The 17,907-nt window shown below is 37.4% G+C and overlaps 1 protein-coding gene across 1 annotated transcript in view; it reads right to left on the bottom strand.

Annotated features, from left to right (window-relative positions):
* Positions 1-549: 549 nt before the first annotated feature.
* pard6a (par-6 family cell polarity regulator alpha) overlaps positions 550-17,907 on the bottom strand; it is a 31,096-nt gene continuing 13,738 nt past the window's right edge. The window contains exons 3-6 of the mRNA XM_059335484.1: positions 6,760-7,049; positions 4,995-5,120; positions 3,782-3,981; positions 550-2,259 (exon numbers count right to left, since the gene is read on the bottom strand). Coding sequence (XP_059191467.1) covers positions 1,935-2,259; positions 3,782-3,981; positions 4,995-5,120; positions 6,760-7,049 — 941 coding nt within the window. The 3' untranslated portion in view covers positions 550-1,934. The remainder of the gene's footprint in view (positions 2,260-3,781; positions 3,982-4,994; positions 5,121-6,759; positions 7,050-17,907) is intronic.

The following is a 17,907-nucleotide window of genomic DNA, read 5'->3' as shown; positions in this document are numbered from 1 at the left end:
ACACAGATTAGAGGGTGTAGTGAATAAAAACTACACTCTAAGCCAATCACATCTCTCTCTGTCTCTATCTGCTCTGAGATCTAAAAACAGCTACGCTCTGAGAAGTGGTGGAATGTAACTAAGTACATTTACTCAAGTACTGTACTTAAGTACAACTTTAAGGTATGTTTACTTTACTTGAGTATTTCCATTTTGTGTGACTTTATACTTCTACTTCATTACATTTAGAGGCAAATATTGAATTTTTTACTCCACTACATTTAGCTGACAGATTAAGTTACTTTACAGGTCGAGATTTAACATAAAAAACATGATCACTTTAAAGTAATTAACCCTCCTGTTGTGTTCAGGTCAGATTGACCCATTTCAAAGTTTAAAAATCCCCCCCAAAAAAGTTAAAAGTATTTTTTCATAAAAAGAAAACAATTGAAAAAAAAAGTAAAATAATTAAAAAAAACCTATTGTATTTTATATGTAGGTATTTCCAATGTACATTGCAGTTTAAACATGCATTTTTTATGAAAACCGAGTGAATGATCCTCATTGAACCATGATCTGTGAGAGGTTAAGAACACCATTGCACTAAATGGTTAGTAATGGAGTTATTAATGAAATATAAACAATGTTTATTGGGATTTTTTTTGGGTCAAATGGACCCATGGACATTATTGCTGTTCTTGAGAAATGAACATAACAGGAGGGTTAAGCATTTTTATAAATTAAACCTCATAACAGTATAGTAAGTAGTAAAAATTAGCCCTACCTTAACAACAGTAAAACACTGCTTACATAAATGAATCAATAATAATAACCTAATAATATTATTGGAATATTCTGCATAACAAGTACCTTTACTTTTGATACTTTAAGTACATTTTGATGCTGATACTTTTGTACTTTTACTTCAGTAAGTTTTGAATGCAGGACTTTTACTTGTAGTGGAGTAATTTCACAGTGTGGTATTAGTACTTTTACTTAAATAAGAGGCCTGAATACTTCTTCCACCACTGACTCACTTCTCCAATTAGATGTGATGTCTGCAGGAATTTAATAACCTGAAGAAGAAACTTTTAACTTAGTAAAAAGCAGCTGTGAACAACAAAGAAGAAAGAAGAATTGCAGATCAATGCAGACTAATTACCTAATGTTGTTGCTTTGATCACAATAAACTTTCAATTTCAATGAATCTACTGGTTTAAAAAAGCAAGTAGTAAGATCGTTCCATTATTGCTGCAAGAATTTACTTTGCTCTTGTTGATGAAATTCCCAGATTGGCAGCAGAGTGAGCAGACGTGGGCAAAGAGGAATTTAAAGTCAGAAAAAATAGCCGTCAGAGTACTGCTTGTACTGGTTGTTGTGCTGCCAAGAAAATAGACCCCTAAAGGTTTATTGTCTTGTAATAAACAAGTTATTAGTGTTGGATGCTTCTGATCGGTGCAACTGTAGGTTTTTTTTAGTTTTTGTAAAACTTCACAAGCAATTTTGGATAAGAGATGATTTCACATCAGACTGACTTATGGCTTTCACAGAAGCATTTACAATTATTTCTCAATCTTGTTGCTCTCTATAAGTCTAGTTGATCAATTAATACATTATGGCATTTCAATCATGTCCCTCGGGTGACTGTAAGTTATTGTTTTGAACCTGACCATTCAGCTTTATACCTTACCTCAGACTGGCAGACATATAAAAAGTCACTGTTGTTATGCCTGTCGACTGTCAAAACCCATGATCCACCAAGGCTAGCGTAGGCTAACAACCTAGCCGAGGCCTCAGTCCTGTATCTGTGCGGGGTCCATCCACTTTATAAGAGAAATCCTGTAAAAGGAAAAGCTGCTGCTGGGAGCACAGCCGTCTATAGTTGTCATGGTGACAGCACTCTGTGGTTGTAACATTCCATCGTCCTGACAGTGTAGCTGTCAGCATTGTCATGGTTACAATGTTATAATGTTGCCGTCCTCTCTCATGGTCTCCTGGCTGCTACTGGATGTGTGGGCGGGGTTTCCGTTGTGATTGGACATCATCACGGAGCTGTCACTCAGGGATGCTCCGACGCTATTGGGCAATGAGACGCTCTGTGGGAGTGGTCTAACCACGGTGGAGGTGTTGTGTGGCCCGTTGCTGGGTGAGTCTCTGTTGAGGTTAGTGTTGTTGATGTTGGTTAGCCGGTGGGAGTCGTAGGGTGTCAGGCATTCGTTCTCCAGAATGAGGTCGCCATCATCGTCGTCGTCATCGCTGTCGCCCTCGGCAATGCTGTTACTGTGGTAAATGCAAAAGACAAATAATAATTATAAAGAAGTTTGTTTTTAATTAATCTTTTTGCAGCCCTGAGTCCAATATCTCGTCTCTCTCTTATAGCTCTGATTTTGTCTCCACCAACTCCTGAGAAATAATTCGTGTCTAGCTACTTAACCCTCATGTTATGTTGTGGGTCAAATTGACCCATTTAAAAGTTTTAAAAATAAGTTTTAATAAAAAAATAAAAATAAAAATGTAATATAAAATTTGAAGTCATGTAAAACTATTGTATTTTATATGTAGGTCTTTCCAATGTACATAAAAAAATGTTTTAACATGCATTTTTATGAAAAACAAGTGAATTATCCTCATTGAACCATGATCTGTGAAAGGTAAAGAACACCATTGTACTAAATATTGATTGAAATGGTTTGTAATGGAGTTATTAATGAAATTTAAACAATGTTTATTGGGATTTTTTAGTTTCTGTCACTTTTGGATAATTAAACATGCCCGTGTCAAGTTGACCCATGAACATTATTGCTGTTCCTGAGAAAGGAACATAACAGGAGGGTTAAAGGGACAGTTCGTGATTTTTGGACATTAAGTTGCATTCACTACATAATAGTAGAAATAAATAGACTTCACTTGTATAGCACTTTTCTGTGCTCATTCACACACACACATCCATTCTAAATTAATTCAGTGAATGAAGTCGGGAGCAATGTGGGGTTCAGTATTTTGTTTTCAGTATTTTTACTCCACAAAACTATGTGTACACTAAAAGGTAACCCATTCAGCCTCAAAGCAATGGTCCTCTTGCATCTCAGAAACCAACTTGGCATTATTTTGTTTCTTGAAAAAGCCATGAAATACAATGAGGCTGTACCGTTAGTGTACAGGTAGTTTTGTGGAGTAAAACCTTGTAATTGCGCGACCCTTCATTAAGTTATGAAGGCAAAACGAAGCTTCATGAAGCATTTGCTTTTTTTTTGACCACACTAGATGGCGATCTTGGCTTTTAAAAAAAAGGCTTTAACAATGGTATTTGAGTGTGTTTTTATAGTGATGGGACAACGAAGCTTCGAGAAGCATTTGCTTTATTAACGGAACCCACTAGATGGCGCTCTTTGTCTAACAAAGGGCTGGAAACACACTCAATTATCATTGCTGAAGCCTTTTGTTTTAAGCTAAGACCGCCATCTAGTGGGGTCAAAAAATAAAGCAAATGGTTCACGAAGCTTCGTTGTCCCTTCACTACTGGAAAGTAAGCCAATAGCTTTGCATCCACTACACTACTAGCAAGTATTTCATACAACTTAATGTCCAAAATCCCGAACTATCCCTTTAATTCTCCACTACATGCACAATCCAGTCTCAAACTGTGCCTGTCTGCTTTTTGCTGCTGATCATGGAGTGTGTACTGTATTCAACAGAGCTTTTACACTGAGAACACACATTGTTTCATTGTGGGGTTTTGTGTGTGTTTATTTTGTAATCAGTAGCTTCACTGCAAAAAGGCAGGACGTCTGCCATGTCATACCTTGCAGTAATGGGGTTGCTCTGAGAGGCGGGGCTTGGTGAGTCATGTGACAGAGCCGAGCCAGCCGATCCAGCTGAGCCCACAGACCCAGAGTTGCCCATTGAGGTTTTGCTCCCACGATGCACCACGTTGTTCCTCTGGTTAGCTGGTTTGACTGTCACAATGAGGTTATGACTGTTGGCCACCATCATGTCTGTAACCTGAAATGACAAATGACAGATAGTCTTAGCTCAAAAGGAAGAGAAAACACTTCAAAGATTTGTTCATTTCCCCAAATACAAAGTCAGTCACATAAATAACATTTCTCGAAATTGGGACAGCTTTTCCCCCCCTGTTGCTCTTTTCTTTTCTGTTGATATTGTGTTGAGATCAGCTATCATTGTGATCAAGATGTGCTTCACATTATGACATGGTGGATCTTCCACAGGTTTCCACTTGTTCCATTCACTCAGAGGTGGAAAAAGTATACAGATAGTAAGTACTGACACCACACTGTGAAATTACTCCACTACAAGTAAAAGTTCTGAGTTTAAAACGTACTAAAGTAAAAGTACAGAAGCATCAAAACGTACTTAAAGTATCAAAAGTAAAAGTACTTGTTATGCAGAATGGACCCATTGTGCAATCGTTTATGTGTTACAAATATATTTTTCGATTATTTGTATTGGTTCATTTATGCAAGCAGCATTTACACTTTGTAAAGACTACTTAATATACAGTTATGTGGTTTAATAAAAAAAAGTCTAATCACTTTTAATTTAAATAGATTTTTTAGAACAATATTTGCCTAAAAATGTAGTGGAGTAGAAGTATAAAGTTACATAAAATGGAAATACTCAAGTAAAGTACACATGCCTGAAAATTGTTCTTAAGTACAGTACTTGAATAAATGTACTTAGTTACAGTCCACCATTGGTAAACAGTAGTAGAAGAAGAGACCGAGAAAGAGAGAAAAAATAGAAAAAATAGAACAAATTTGGCCACCCATGACAGAAAATATATCTTTAGGAATTAGATTCAATTGGGAAACTTCTAATCGTTCTCTCATGTCAGTTTGTCCTGACCAGCAGAGCGGAAACAGCTGATGAGCCATGAGTTAAATGTTCGCTATATCAGAACTTATTCGCAAAAAGCACTTCAATCTCCCATTTAGCACATCCAAATCCTTTCGAATCTTGTCTTCAACGGGGTACCTTTTGAATACTGAATTTACCTGATCCAAAGATTTTCCTGCTACATCGATACCGTTGACTTCAAGGATCTCGTCATTAACTCCCAGCAGCCCTGTGCTTTCTGCTAGCCCGCCACGTACCAGACGAGATATGAAAACCCCTGGGACCTACAAGAAGACAGAGAATCAAAATGTTACATGACATATACAACAGACACATCATTAACCTTCTTTATATATATATACATTGTTGAGTATAGGTTTGAAATGAACTGCCTATTGATGATGTCTGATCCTGCTGCTTTCTTGGTGTTCACACTCTTGAAAGCCCACCTGACATTATGCTCAGAATGGGAGATGAGGATGAAAGGTGCACCCACACATCCATTAACCTCTGCTTCAGCTGTTTTGCAGCCCTCAGTTGTAGGCTGCAGTGTTTATGTTAATGACATCCTGGAGTGTTCTGTTAATACACAGTTTATAGTTGTGGAATGATTTAACTGTAGTTTTTGGTCACAGTTGCTTCTGGTTTTTTTTTCCAAATTCAATCCCACAAAGACTTAGTTATTCCATTAATAACATTGGTTGAGGATATATCCAAGTTTCTGTGAAGCAAAGGACATTACAGTTCCTGATATGGATTACCCAACACCTGTATAGCATGCTTGGCAGAGAATATTCATATATTCAGTAGAGGTGTGAATCTGCAGAGGCCCCACGATAAGACTGTATCCGATATATTTGCAACACAAAATATTGTGATTTAACTGTTTAATTGCATTTTGTGTCCACAAAATTAAATCCTTTAAAGAATTGTTTTGTCAAATAAGAGAACAATTCTCAGTCTATTCATCTCACTTCAGTCTTTTTATTTCTCCACAATGAGAGTCAAACCCACAGACTGACCAACAAAGTATTCAGTCAAACTGAACTGAACTGATATCAAACATGTATGGACGACAACAACTGCAGCATTTTCTCAAACTTTTCTCAACTTTAAGTTTCACTGCTCTGAATTTTTTTGAATGAAACATAAAAAAAAGCCTAACATGGTGCATATAGATTCCTTAGATCTTCCAGTTTCATATGATACCAGAATCTCCAGTATATTCCTAAACTGTTTGCTTTGATGCGTATCATTGAATACCTCAACCGACGCGATAGCAGAGTCAGTAGGACAATTTACAAAAAGGTGAGTTTATTTCCCTCTCCTGATGAGTGACTCGTAGTCAAATGTCATAATTGTCCAATGTCACATAATCAAGTATATTTCGCAGTGGGCTACACGGCACAGAGGGTCACCGCTTCGACTCTGGCCTGCTGCTCTTTTGTGTGGAGTTTGCATGTTCTCCTCGTGTCAGCGTGGGTTCTCATCGGGGACTCTAAATTGCCCGTAGGAGTTAATGAGAGTGTGATTCTCTGTCTCTATGTGTTAGCCCTGTGATAGTCTGGCGACCTGTCCAGGGTGAATCCCGCCTCTCGCCCAATGTCAGCTGGCGTCGACTTTACTTAGAAGTAAATGATCTGATGCAGATTTCACCCAGTTCAGAGTTCAGCAATCTCTGAGAGAATCATTCCTTGGTCATCAACCTGACCTTACCCATGTCGACCGACTCCATGTTTACAGACTGTACAGGCTACGACACCCTCTGACACCCTTTGACCCTCACGGTTGACAAGGAAAAACAACTAAAAAACCAAACTTTAACAGCCACATCCCAGCTGGTTTTGAGCCTGTGACATCTTGCTGTGAGGCCACTACACCTCCATGTAGCCCACTGTATGTATAAGAAGTACTGTATCTCACCTTCTCTACGCCCTGCGGTGTTACCCGCACGCTCACTCCATCGCGGATGTAGAAGCCCAGTGGTTTGTGGGTACCGTGCTTGTGGAGTCGTACGCGTCGGTGTGTCTCGGGTAAGATGTCCACATCGATGATGGACGAGATCTGTCTGAAGTTCTGTGGCAGGCCAATCAGAAGGCCCGGTCTGTTCTTTGAGTGGGTGGACCCCGAGCCAGTGGTGCGCAGACCGGTTAAGCCCAGCCCCTTTTTTCGCCTCTGGAGGGAATTGGTGGCAAAAACTACAGGTTCATCCTCTGAAAGGAGACACAGAAGAATGGAGAGAACAGATGTTTAATATTGGTCAAATAAAGCAGCCTGTTCATACAGAGGGAACATACTGTGGAAATGAAGGCAACACTGGCAGTGGACTTTCAAATAAGTGATCAGAATCAGCTTTGTGTTTTGTGGGAACCCACGGGGGGGGGGGGGGCTCATTGACATAGAGGCATGGGAGAGGGGGGCAGAGGAGAAAGAGTGAAGAAAGAGTTCAGAGCACCATCACAAGTTTATCTATATAATCTAATCAAGAGGAACGGTACATTTGAATGTTTTTCTTCTTTTTTGTTTGGAGGAACATTAACAAAGTTCAGTCCAAAAATATTATTCTCTGTGTCAAATTTCATACCTGGACCCATGACTTAATGTGCAAGGGGATATTTATATATTCAAACCATCTTCTAATTTCTCACTTCAGGGTGTGCATACATCCCTTTCCTCTTTCTTACTTTTGTTTATTTTTCCATCTCTCTCTCTGTGCAGCTTCATCAATCACGAGCCGACAGAATGACATCACCAAAAACACAAATATGGGATATTTAATAAATGAACATTCCTGATTCTTCCTCTGCTACTGTACTTATCCCACAACTTCAACTCCTAAAAACCCTTTACTGGCTGCTAGAATTCCAACAACACTTACTGCTGTTAGCACAATTACTGCTGAAACAAAGTGCTAATGCACCTTGAACTATTATAGTAACTACAAGAGAAACTGCCAGTGCTGGAAAAAGTATTCAGATCTCTTACTTAAGTAAAAGTACTATTACCACAATGTGAAATTACTCCAGTACAAGTAAAAGTCCTGCATTCAAAACTTACTGAAGTAAAAGAACAAAAGTATCAGCATCAAAATGTACTTAAAGTTTCAAAAGTAAAATTATTTGCTATGCAGAATGGACCGACCCAGAATGTCCAAATATATTATTGTATTATTATTTTTGATGCATTTATTTTACTGTGGTCAAAGTAGGGCTAATTTTAACTACTTCATATACCTTTATGTTGTTTAATGATTAAAACATTTAAATTTATTATGTTTTTATGTTAAATCTCAACCTGAGAAGTAACTAAAGCTGTCAGCTAAATGTAGAAATGTAAAAAATGCAATATTCGCCTCTAAATGTAGTGGAGTAGAAGTATTCATTTACATAAAATGGAAATACTCAAGTAAAGTACAAGTACCTCAAAATTGAACTTAAGTACAGTACTTGAGTAAATGTACTTAGTTACATTCCACAACTGTAAACTGCACAAAGTAAAACTTGAAAATTCAGATGTATAAAACTTTTTTTTTAATCTTTTTTTTTTTCAATAGCTTTGGTACTTTTGATACTATCGAATGTAGTAGTTATCGAATTAACTAAGATCACACCATTTCAAACATGCGATATTGAAAAAGTATCAAAGTATACATACTTCTGATGTTGTATGATTCGTAAGATTTCTAGGAACCTTTGTGTCCGAGCAAACTGCAAACAGATTTAACCCCAATCTATAATCCCAACGTTGTTCTCCAGCAGCAGTTGATTCTTCTTTGGTCTCTTCTAGAAGCTCCTTGGAGCCTCTATCAGTGTAAGCACATTCACACTGTGGATTACTACTCGAAGAAGACCACGAGTAATAGCCTTTTCTGTACCAGGGAAGCATCTTTAAGCCCTGCTGTGTGCTCAATTGACATGAATGATAGGGGTCAGATTAAAAGGTTTAAAGGGTTAATTCCAGATGTGACTCAGATGCCATCTGGCCCAATAACATTTGACTCCCGGGGTTAAAAAGCAGATTTTTTAATCACACATTTGGCTGTTTCTCTGGATGCAATGAGCCATGTCCATCACATGATTGGATGACAGGTCCTCAATCATCCCCTTGGTTTGACAGCCACTTCCTCTAGCTCTCTACCAGATAGCTGAACTGTTATAACCAAAGCTCATGGTGGAACTACACCTTATTTGATGTTGTTGTGACCACCAATCTTTGCACATGCTTTGTCAATGTTTTTGCAAAAGTCAATTCTTCTAATATCTTCCTATAAGTCATGCTAGCATCACAACCACCACATGTTCAAGGTAGGCCTGATCGATTATATGATCGCAATTAGTAATCGTGATATATTTCAGGTTGATTACGTTAATCAGCTGTGAGCATATTTATGTGTGCGTGTGCGTGACAACAGCCAATCAGGGTCGATCTTTTCCTGCTCCACTTTTGTTTGTAAGTTGCTGGAGAAGTAAACACAAAGACCAAACGTGGCGCTTAACATGGAGCTGAGGCCAGCAGAATAGATGTCAGCCATGACTTAGAGCAATAAACCAGGGAGGTACAGGTGAATGTTGGGAAAGAGCGAAGAAAATTACAATCTATCCGGTGCTGTGTCAAGAGAAAACTAACATTCACAGCACAGCAATTCACACAGGTATGGTGCATTCAATAGCAATGATCTAATCTCTAGTTTCTTTAGTTTTCAGTACAGTACAGATGCGTCAGTTTAAAAACAATAAAAAAAAATTGTGATAATAAACGAGATCAGACGATATGAAAAAATACATCGTGATCATTTTTTTGCCATATCGCCCAGCCCTAGTTCAAGGACGTCATACACATCTGAGGCCAGACACCATCTGATCAACTTTCCCCCATACACAACCATCTCTTATTACATCACCATAATTCATACTCAAACTTGGGATAAACCACACATAAGGTTTCTCTGACAGTCACAAAGGAGCATAAACCTTTATGACCTCTGCAACATGAAATACAGCAAGACAACAATGTCTTACTGTGCGTGTCAAAAACAGCGCAGACAGACATGTGTCTGTTGTTTCCCTGTTGCTATGAATCCTGAGCCAAACACAGCAACCTGTCAGCAAAGAGCCTCCTTGGCAGCCTTTGCAAACTATTTGAATAAAATGTGCCTGTGCCAGCTCAGAGAGAACACATGCTGTGATGTCACTGATCTGGGTGTGACCAAAAGTTCAGGATGTTTAGTTTTTAGCTCACGAAGGGAAGAGCACGACAGGAGCTGTTGGCTGGCCTGTGTGACTCAGTGTTCATGTCGCCTTTAAATGAAACAGACTGCTGAGGGAGGAAAATCCAGGGTCCCTATCCAGGCTGTAAATGTCAGTGGTGGAAAGCAACTAAGTAAATTTACTCAAGTACTGTACTTAAGTACAATTTTGAGGTACTTGTACTTTACTTGAGTATTTCCATTTTATTTAACTTTATACTTCAACTTCACTATATTTTAGAGGCATACATTGTACTTTTACTCCACTACATTTAGCTGCCAGCTTTAGTTACTCTTCAGGTCAAGATTTAACATTAAAAAATAAATAATTTGAAATGACTACACTTAAAAAAAAATTAACCTCAAAACAGTATATTAAGTAGTTAAAGTGATCCCTACCTTTACAAAATTAAAATGCTTCTTACAGAAATGCATCAATAATAATAATCTAAAATATATTTTTTTAATATACAACAATCTGAGTGGGTCCATTCTGCATAATGAACATTTTTACTTTTGTACTTTTACTGAAGTAAGTTTGAATTGCAGGACTTTTACTTGTAGTTGAGTAATTTCATAGTGTGGTACTTTTACTTAAGTAAAGGATCCAAAAAATTTTTCCATCACTGGTTAATGTTAAATTATGTATCATTTAACATACATCCTGGAAACCTGTTACCTACAGGAGCAGGTATCTCAGTTCAGGTTTAAGAATCCAAAAAAGTATAAAAACGTCAAAGTAGAACCCGATAATAAATTGGAATGGTGGCTGAACAACTCAAGAAAGTTGACGAGTATTTTCAGAAATAAAAACATATATCATTCATTCAGAAAACACCAGAACAGTCACACCAACACAGACAGGTAGAGACGTGCTGCTGCAATCTTGTTTATCAGAACTTGGGTCTCAGGAGACTGGAGCCGATCTCAGCTGACATTGGGCGAGAGGCGGAGTTCACCCTGGACAGGTCACCAGACTATTGCAGGGCAGTCATGCTCTCATTCACACCTATGGTCAATTTAGAGTCACCAATAAACCTAAGATGCATGTCTTTGGACTGTGGGAGGAAGCCGGAGAGAACCCACACTGACACTCTGGGAGAACATGAAACTCCACACAGAAGAGCTGCAGGCCAGAGTTGAACCTGCGACCCTCTTGATGGGAGAAAACTGGAGGTGTCTGCAGTGTGTCATTAGTCTCCTTAACACTTGACTAAAGCACGCCAACAATGCTGAAGCACAACTTCATTCCATCAGCACTTGTACGACCACATTCTATGACACTGAAGGGAATTTGACAAACAACACGTCTCCCGACTTAACGTCATTACATCTTGTAATTACTAATCATGTTTGCCTGACGTGTTTATGATATCAAAACAGACAGACAGCTGGCATCTTTAGTTTGACTTGTTTTTATTTATCAAGGTTATTATAAATTCTATGCCACTGGCTTTTGTTTTATAAGCTCTATTTGATCTTTTTGTACTTTTTATTTCATTTGTCATACTTTGTAAACTGTCTTTTGATATGAGAACTATGGTGTGTGTAAAAATCATGTTTACAGATGGCGTTCTTTCAGCAGTCCTTTTAGTGGAGCAGACAGAGGCCTTCAGATAATGATTAAGGGCTTTATCCATTTCTGGAGTTAACATCAGGCTTGTCTGTGTTCATGGATCTGTTTCTTTCCTTTTGTTAGTCTCTACATAGTATGTTGGAACATTGTCACAATATAGCAGCGGTGGAAAAAGTATTCAGATTCTTTACTTTAGTAAAAGTACTAATACTACACTGTGAAATTTACTCCACTATGAGTAAAAGTCCTGCATTCAAAACTTACTGAAGTAAAATTACCAAAGTATTAGCATCAAAATGTACTTGAAGTATCAAAAGTAAAAGTACTCGTTATGCAGAATGGACCCACCACGATTGTTATATACCGTATATATATATGATATACATATTATATTTTATACATTTTGGTTATTATCAAGAAAACCATGGAAAATGTATAGATACCAGCTCTTAAATTAAACTCTTATGAACAACTAAAGGTACATTTGTTTGGACAAATATAATGATAAAAACAAAGTTAGCTTCTAAGAGTTTAATTTAAGAACTGATATCTAGCCATGGTTTTCTTGTAAATGATTTTGGTTATTATAAAGAAAACCATGGAAAATGGCTAGATATCAGCTTTTAATTAAACTCTTATTATAAAGAAAACCATGGAAAATGGCTAGATATCAGCTTTTAATTAAACTCTTATGAGCTATTTTTGTTGTTATCATTATATTTGTCCAAACAAACATACCTTTAGTTGTACCAGTCATTAAAATGAACAAGAAATTGAAGAAAAAACAATGGTCCAATATTTGTTTTCATGACTGTATTCCAAATATATTATTAGATTATTTGTATTTATGCAATAAGGTTAGCAGCATTTCAATTTCCTCAAGATAGGGCTCATTTTAACTACCTAATATACTTATTATGAGGTTACTACATTATGAGGTTTAATAAAAAAATAAAAACAGATCTATCTTATCACTTTAAATGTATCATGATTGATCATGATGGGAGTAGAAGTATAAAGTTACATAAAATGAAAATACTCAAATAAAGTAAAGTACCTCAAAATTTTACTTAAGTACAGTACTTGAGTAAATGTACATAGTTATATTCCACCACTGCAATACAGGAGAAAGCACAAGAAAAAAACATGTAAGTGAAGCTTAACACACATTGCCATTAGTTTCATTCTGGCCTTTTATTTAGCTGGAAAAGAAGAAGAGCAAACAAAGTGAAGGCAGCCTCTCTGCTGGAGACAAATACCTGACCTGCTGCATTCCTCATACAACATTCTTTCTTTCTGTCACACACGGTTTCTCTCACTGCATGTGTGTGTGTGGGTGTGTTCATTAGGTCACTCTCTGAGAAGCAGTATCGACCAACAGAGAGCACAACATTAAAGTAAGATCAAGCTCACTAATGCACACTTCACATGCAAACACACACACTGTCTCCGTTTAGAGTGTGTATGTGTTTCCTGGCAGACAGAACAGAGACAGAAAGGACCAGACTAAAGCCTGGAGGCACAGACACTGCTAAGCCCCCTCATACACACACACACACACACACACACACACACACACACACACACACACACACACACACACACACTGTAGATTGATAGAACGATATTGTTGCAGGCTCTGCCTTTCTCCACAACATGAGACCACCCTTTTAATGCAGTGAAATCTGATTAACAATATAATCCCATGTAAATCCTACAGTATTGTTAGACTGTAATGTTTCTAAATTGCTGTTCTAATTTTAGAACAATTATGACAGCATCCATCAACCAATATAAAGGCACAGCCCAAACCCAAAATATCCTGAAACTTGAGTCACGATACTATATTGTTGCGATTTCGCATTTTGCGATATGGTGAGTATTGCGAATCCATATATTGCGATCTAACTGATTAACTGCATTTTTTGTCTATTCATCTCACTTCAATCTTTTTATTTCCCTACAATGAGAGTCAAACCCACAGACTGACCAACAAAGTATTCAGTCAAACTGAACTGAGCTGATATCAAACATGTATGGACGACAACAACTGCAGCATTTTTTCAAACTATCCTCAACTTTATGCTTCACTGCTCTGAATCTGATTGAAACATAAAAAAGCCCAACTTTGAAGCATTATTTCGACAACTTCCAGACACGATATTCTGATCCACATAGTGCCTATAGGTTCTTTAGATCTTTTAGTTTCATATGATACCAGTATAACAGTGAGCCCACTATGGCCTCCGGAAAAACAAAACAAAACAAAATAAAAAAACGGCGAAAATACTGACTGCCCGTCCAACGCTAAATATCAAAAGTTGGCGGCCACGAATCGATATAATATTTCCACACAGAATATCACCATACTAGATTGTATCATTTTTTTTCTTCACCTCTAGTGTACAATGACTCTCGCCCAATATGATCAATATGACATGGATTTTGTTACTAAAATCTAACATGTTATTGAGAGTACAGACTGCAAAATGAGCATCGATCAGTCCACTGGACCTACAAGGGAGAGGATATCTACTGCCTTTGTGTTTCCATGTGGACTCCAGTCTGCCAACACAAGCCGATTCGTGTTTTTTATGTAAAACCTGATACTGTATATTTATAGAGTGAATTACAGTTAGATCAGATTTTATACATGTAGGGCAGTACATGTGTGTATCTGTGAAATCCTGTCTTTGTGGGAACCAATCACAATATTTGCAATTAAGTTAATCTTGCTTGTCTTCCCATTTTCGAAGAGCTGCTTTGTTGATTTTAAATGTAAGTTTACCATGAGTTTATAGCGAGAGTTAAAGTTAAAGTGGATAGCTAATGAATGCTGATAATGAAGGTCTCAAAGATATATAAATGCTTGAAGGTGTGTTTTTGTGTGTGTAAAGCCACATTTAGTTATATATTTATGCACTGTGGACTCTCAAAGCTGGATAATATATACTCATAATGTCAATAAAGATCTGTAATTAATAAACTCAAAGACCTACTGTCACAATGTATTATAGAAGCATTTCATTATGTTTACTTTGTAATAACTGTTGGGGCTCTGTTTATTGATATGAAGGCCGTTCTTCCCTGGCAGACACTCAGAACAATAAATAACTGTAACACTAGAAACCACCAGACTGCCTTGATTATACAACGACTGACTGCTTTGATCACTAGTCTGAGAGCTGGCTGATCCATTGATTGACTGACTAACCTGTATCTGAAATTATCTCTCAACTCACCTGCATAGGGCAAGTGAGCATAAAGGTTTAAGTGACCATCACATATTACATTATTACAGAATGTAGATGCAGTTTCTTCCCAAAATATTGAAGAAAAATGAAATGAGCCGGTGTGATCAATCAGAGCTTTTAGTTACGTGCAGCACGGAGAGAGTTCTCAGCAATCTCTCCCGACAAAGTAAACTTTCTTCCTTATATACAACATTTCAGCCTTACATGATCAAAGAGAGGAGGAAGTTACAGGTGAAGTAGCGTCTGAATGAGATTAACATACAGGAACCACACATTCAAAGTAGTGAGACACATAAACTTCAAAGAAACAATAGGACAGTGGATTGGGAACCGGTTCAGTTAATTGCCATGCAATACATATGTTAATCCCCTGCAGTTGGCCTGTCTGCCCATTTGTCTATGAGACATGATTTAATTAAATGTTGTGGAAATGTTTATTGTTTAAATATCAAGAATCTAAAACTATTTTTCCACAAGAACATGGCTTGGGAATGACTAAAATACCTGCACTGTAAAAAATGTTTGTAGAAATTACAGTAAAAAACTGTCGAATTGCATGAGAAATAGGGCGTAAAATTAAAAATTGCATATCACCGTAGTAGACACTATAAATTACTGTAAATCAAAGGAATAGTACAACACTTTTGAAAAACTGTAGAAAACATGCAGTTTTACTGTAAAAATATAACATTTCCATTTAAGATAATGGAGAAAAACCATATTGTCACAAGGAGACAATTAAGCTACAAATAATGGAACTTTTCAGTCTAAATGACAGTTTTTGCTGATATTTACATTTAAATTCTGGCAACTACAGCTGCTGGTATTTTACCGTATTTTAACAGATTTTCTTTTTTACAGTGTGGGCTATATAGTGGACAGCTGTGTAAATGAATGTACCTGAATAACTATGTGTTGTTAAGTTAATATTAATTAGCTACACTTGTGCAGCTTAGAGAGTGATTTAGTGACAATGGAAGACAAAATAATATCAATCCACAAAATATAATTTGGATGTTATCATGTTATCTGCCTCTGTGTTTATCTGTCCCATATCTGTCCCAAATGCATCATGTGTCAGTGATCTGCAGCTGTCATAAGCTTGTGTGTGTGTGTGTGTGTGTGTGTGTGTGTGTGTGTGTGTGTGTGTGTGTGTGTGTGTGTGTGTGTGTGTGTGTCTGCAGTGCCCACCATCTGGAGCCCAATAAGCTGCCATATGGCTGAACCCAGTGCAGGTCTACAATGGGCTTGTGTACAATGGCGAGGGACATAGAGGGCACGACATGAGACAAAGAACACACTTCATGCTGTGAGACGAAGGTATTAACCCTTACCACATACTCACAACAATAACTGGGAACAACAATGTCACGCTGATGATATATCTTATAACTTGCATGCTGCAAGTGTGCACAGGCTTTACTAAGACGCATAAGTGCAATTGTACTTGTCTCTTTATTGATTTACATACCAATTTATTTTTTCATTTGACCCATTTAAGCCGGGAAAGCATTACCACATTTCTATTAGTATTTGTAGTTTTTTCCACCTATTTTCGGTCTCTTTGCCAATGAAATGCATCAGAATACATGTAGGAGTGTCACAATGCAACATGGGACTTTTCCAGAAGTGAAATCATGGTGGAAGATGACTATCGCAGAGGGAGCTCAGATATAACAGGTATAAGCTCTCAAGTACTTTTTGAATTTCATTTCTATCTGCTACACAGGCTTAAAAATCGATTATTTAGTAGGCGTTGACACTTCTGTTGAATTTCCAGAAAAACTTCAGGTTTTAGAGGGTTATTTTAAAATCGCCCACAGGTTTTCCAGGCATTTTTCCAGGCATTTTAGGCCTAAATGGGTTAATTTGCTTTTCAAAAAGAACTTCCATGTTCACATTAAGCGATTAATTTTGCGCAATAAAAGTGGAACACGCAGTCTCTTCACAATATGATTCCATCAGAACTTATATCAACACTGTTTAACCCAAGTCGGCACATATGCACAGTCCCATTATGTTTTAGGGACATTTGTAGTTAACAAATAAGGTAAAAACATTTCTTATTTACTGCATTTTGCTGAAGTTTCACTTCCCTTTGTATTTAATAATAAGTATTTCCAACCAAAATATAAGTTTATCTTGTACGTACATGATACCATACCGTACATGATACCATGATACCATCTCCAGTATATTCCTAAAAGTGAGCCCTCTGGATAAAAAAAAATATCAGCGAAAATACTGACGACTGCCACAATGCTAAATATTGTTACTTGGCGGCCATGAATCAATATAATATTGCCACGCAAAATATCACGATATTACGCTGTATACATTTTTTACCCCACCTCTAATATTTACTGTGTGGTTGGTGATATGTCTGAAATCCATATCACACTATCAATGTATGCCTGCAACAATTAACAAGTCATGCCTGCAGACTTAATTCCAGTTCACCATGTTTATTGTCCTGTCTCTAGAACATGCATATCACAACATCCCTAGTCATAACATCTCAAACAAACCAAAGAGTCCCTGAGCAGACATTCGCTCCCCTGTCTCGTCTCCTCTTGCAGAAGCCTCAGTTTGTGTGAAACACTGATAAAACTGCCAGCTGACAGCAGCTTCTCATAGTCACTGTTGTAGAAGGAGAAGTATGGTAATTTGACCCTTCACTAACTCCCCTTTGGGGCTTGCAAAAAAAAAAAAAAAAAGGTTGGAGAGCTTCCTGTCTCTTCGTTTCTGTCTCTTTCTGAACTACAGTCAGTATGACAGATGATGATAATGATATCATGACTCAAATAGAAATCTTGTATTACACTGCAGTCTTTGACACTGATAAATCTAACTACAGTGAAAGTCAAGATATTCTTGTAGACAACTGATGGGATATTGATCTATTGATGTTCTCTAATACATACTGTCACTTCAACACCATATACAGTCATGGAAAAAAATATTAGACCACTCTTTTTCTTCAATTTCTTGTTAAT

This window comes from Centropristis striata, chromosome 6 (assembly GCF_030273125.1).
Source record: "Centropristis striata isolate RG_2023a ecotype Rhode Island chromosome 6, C.striata_1.0, whole genome shotgun sequence".
In the NCBI taxonomy this organism is placed as follows: Eukaryota; Metazoa; Chordata; class Actinopteri; order Perciformes; family Serranidae; genus Centropristis; species Centropristis striata.
Note: the sequence above shows the minus strand (reverse complement) of the source record. Positions and strands in the feature narration are given on the sequence as shown.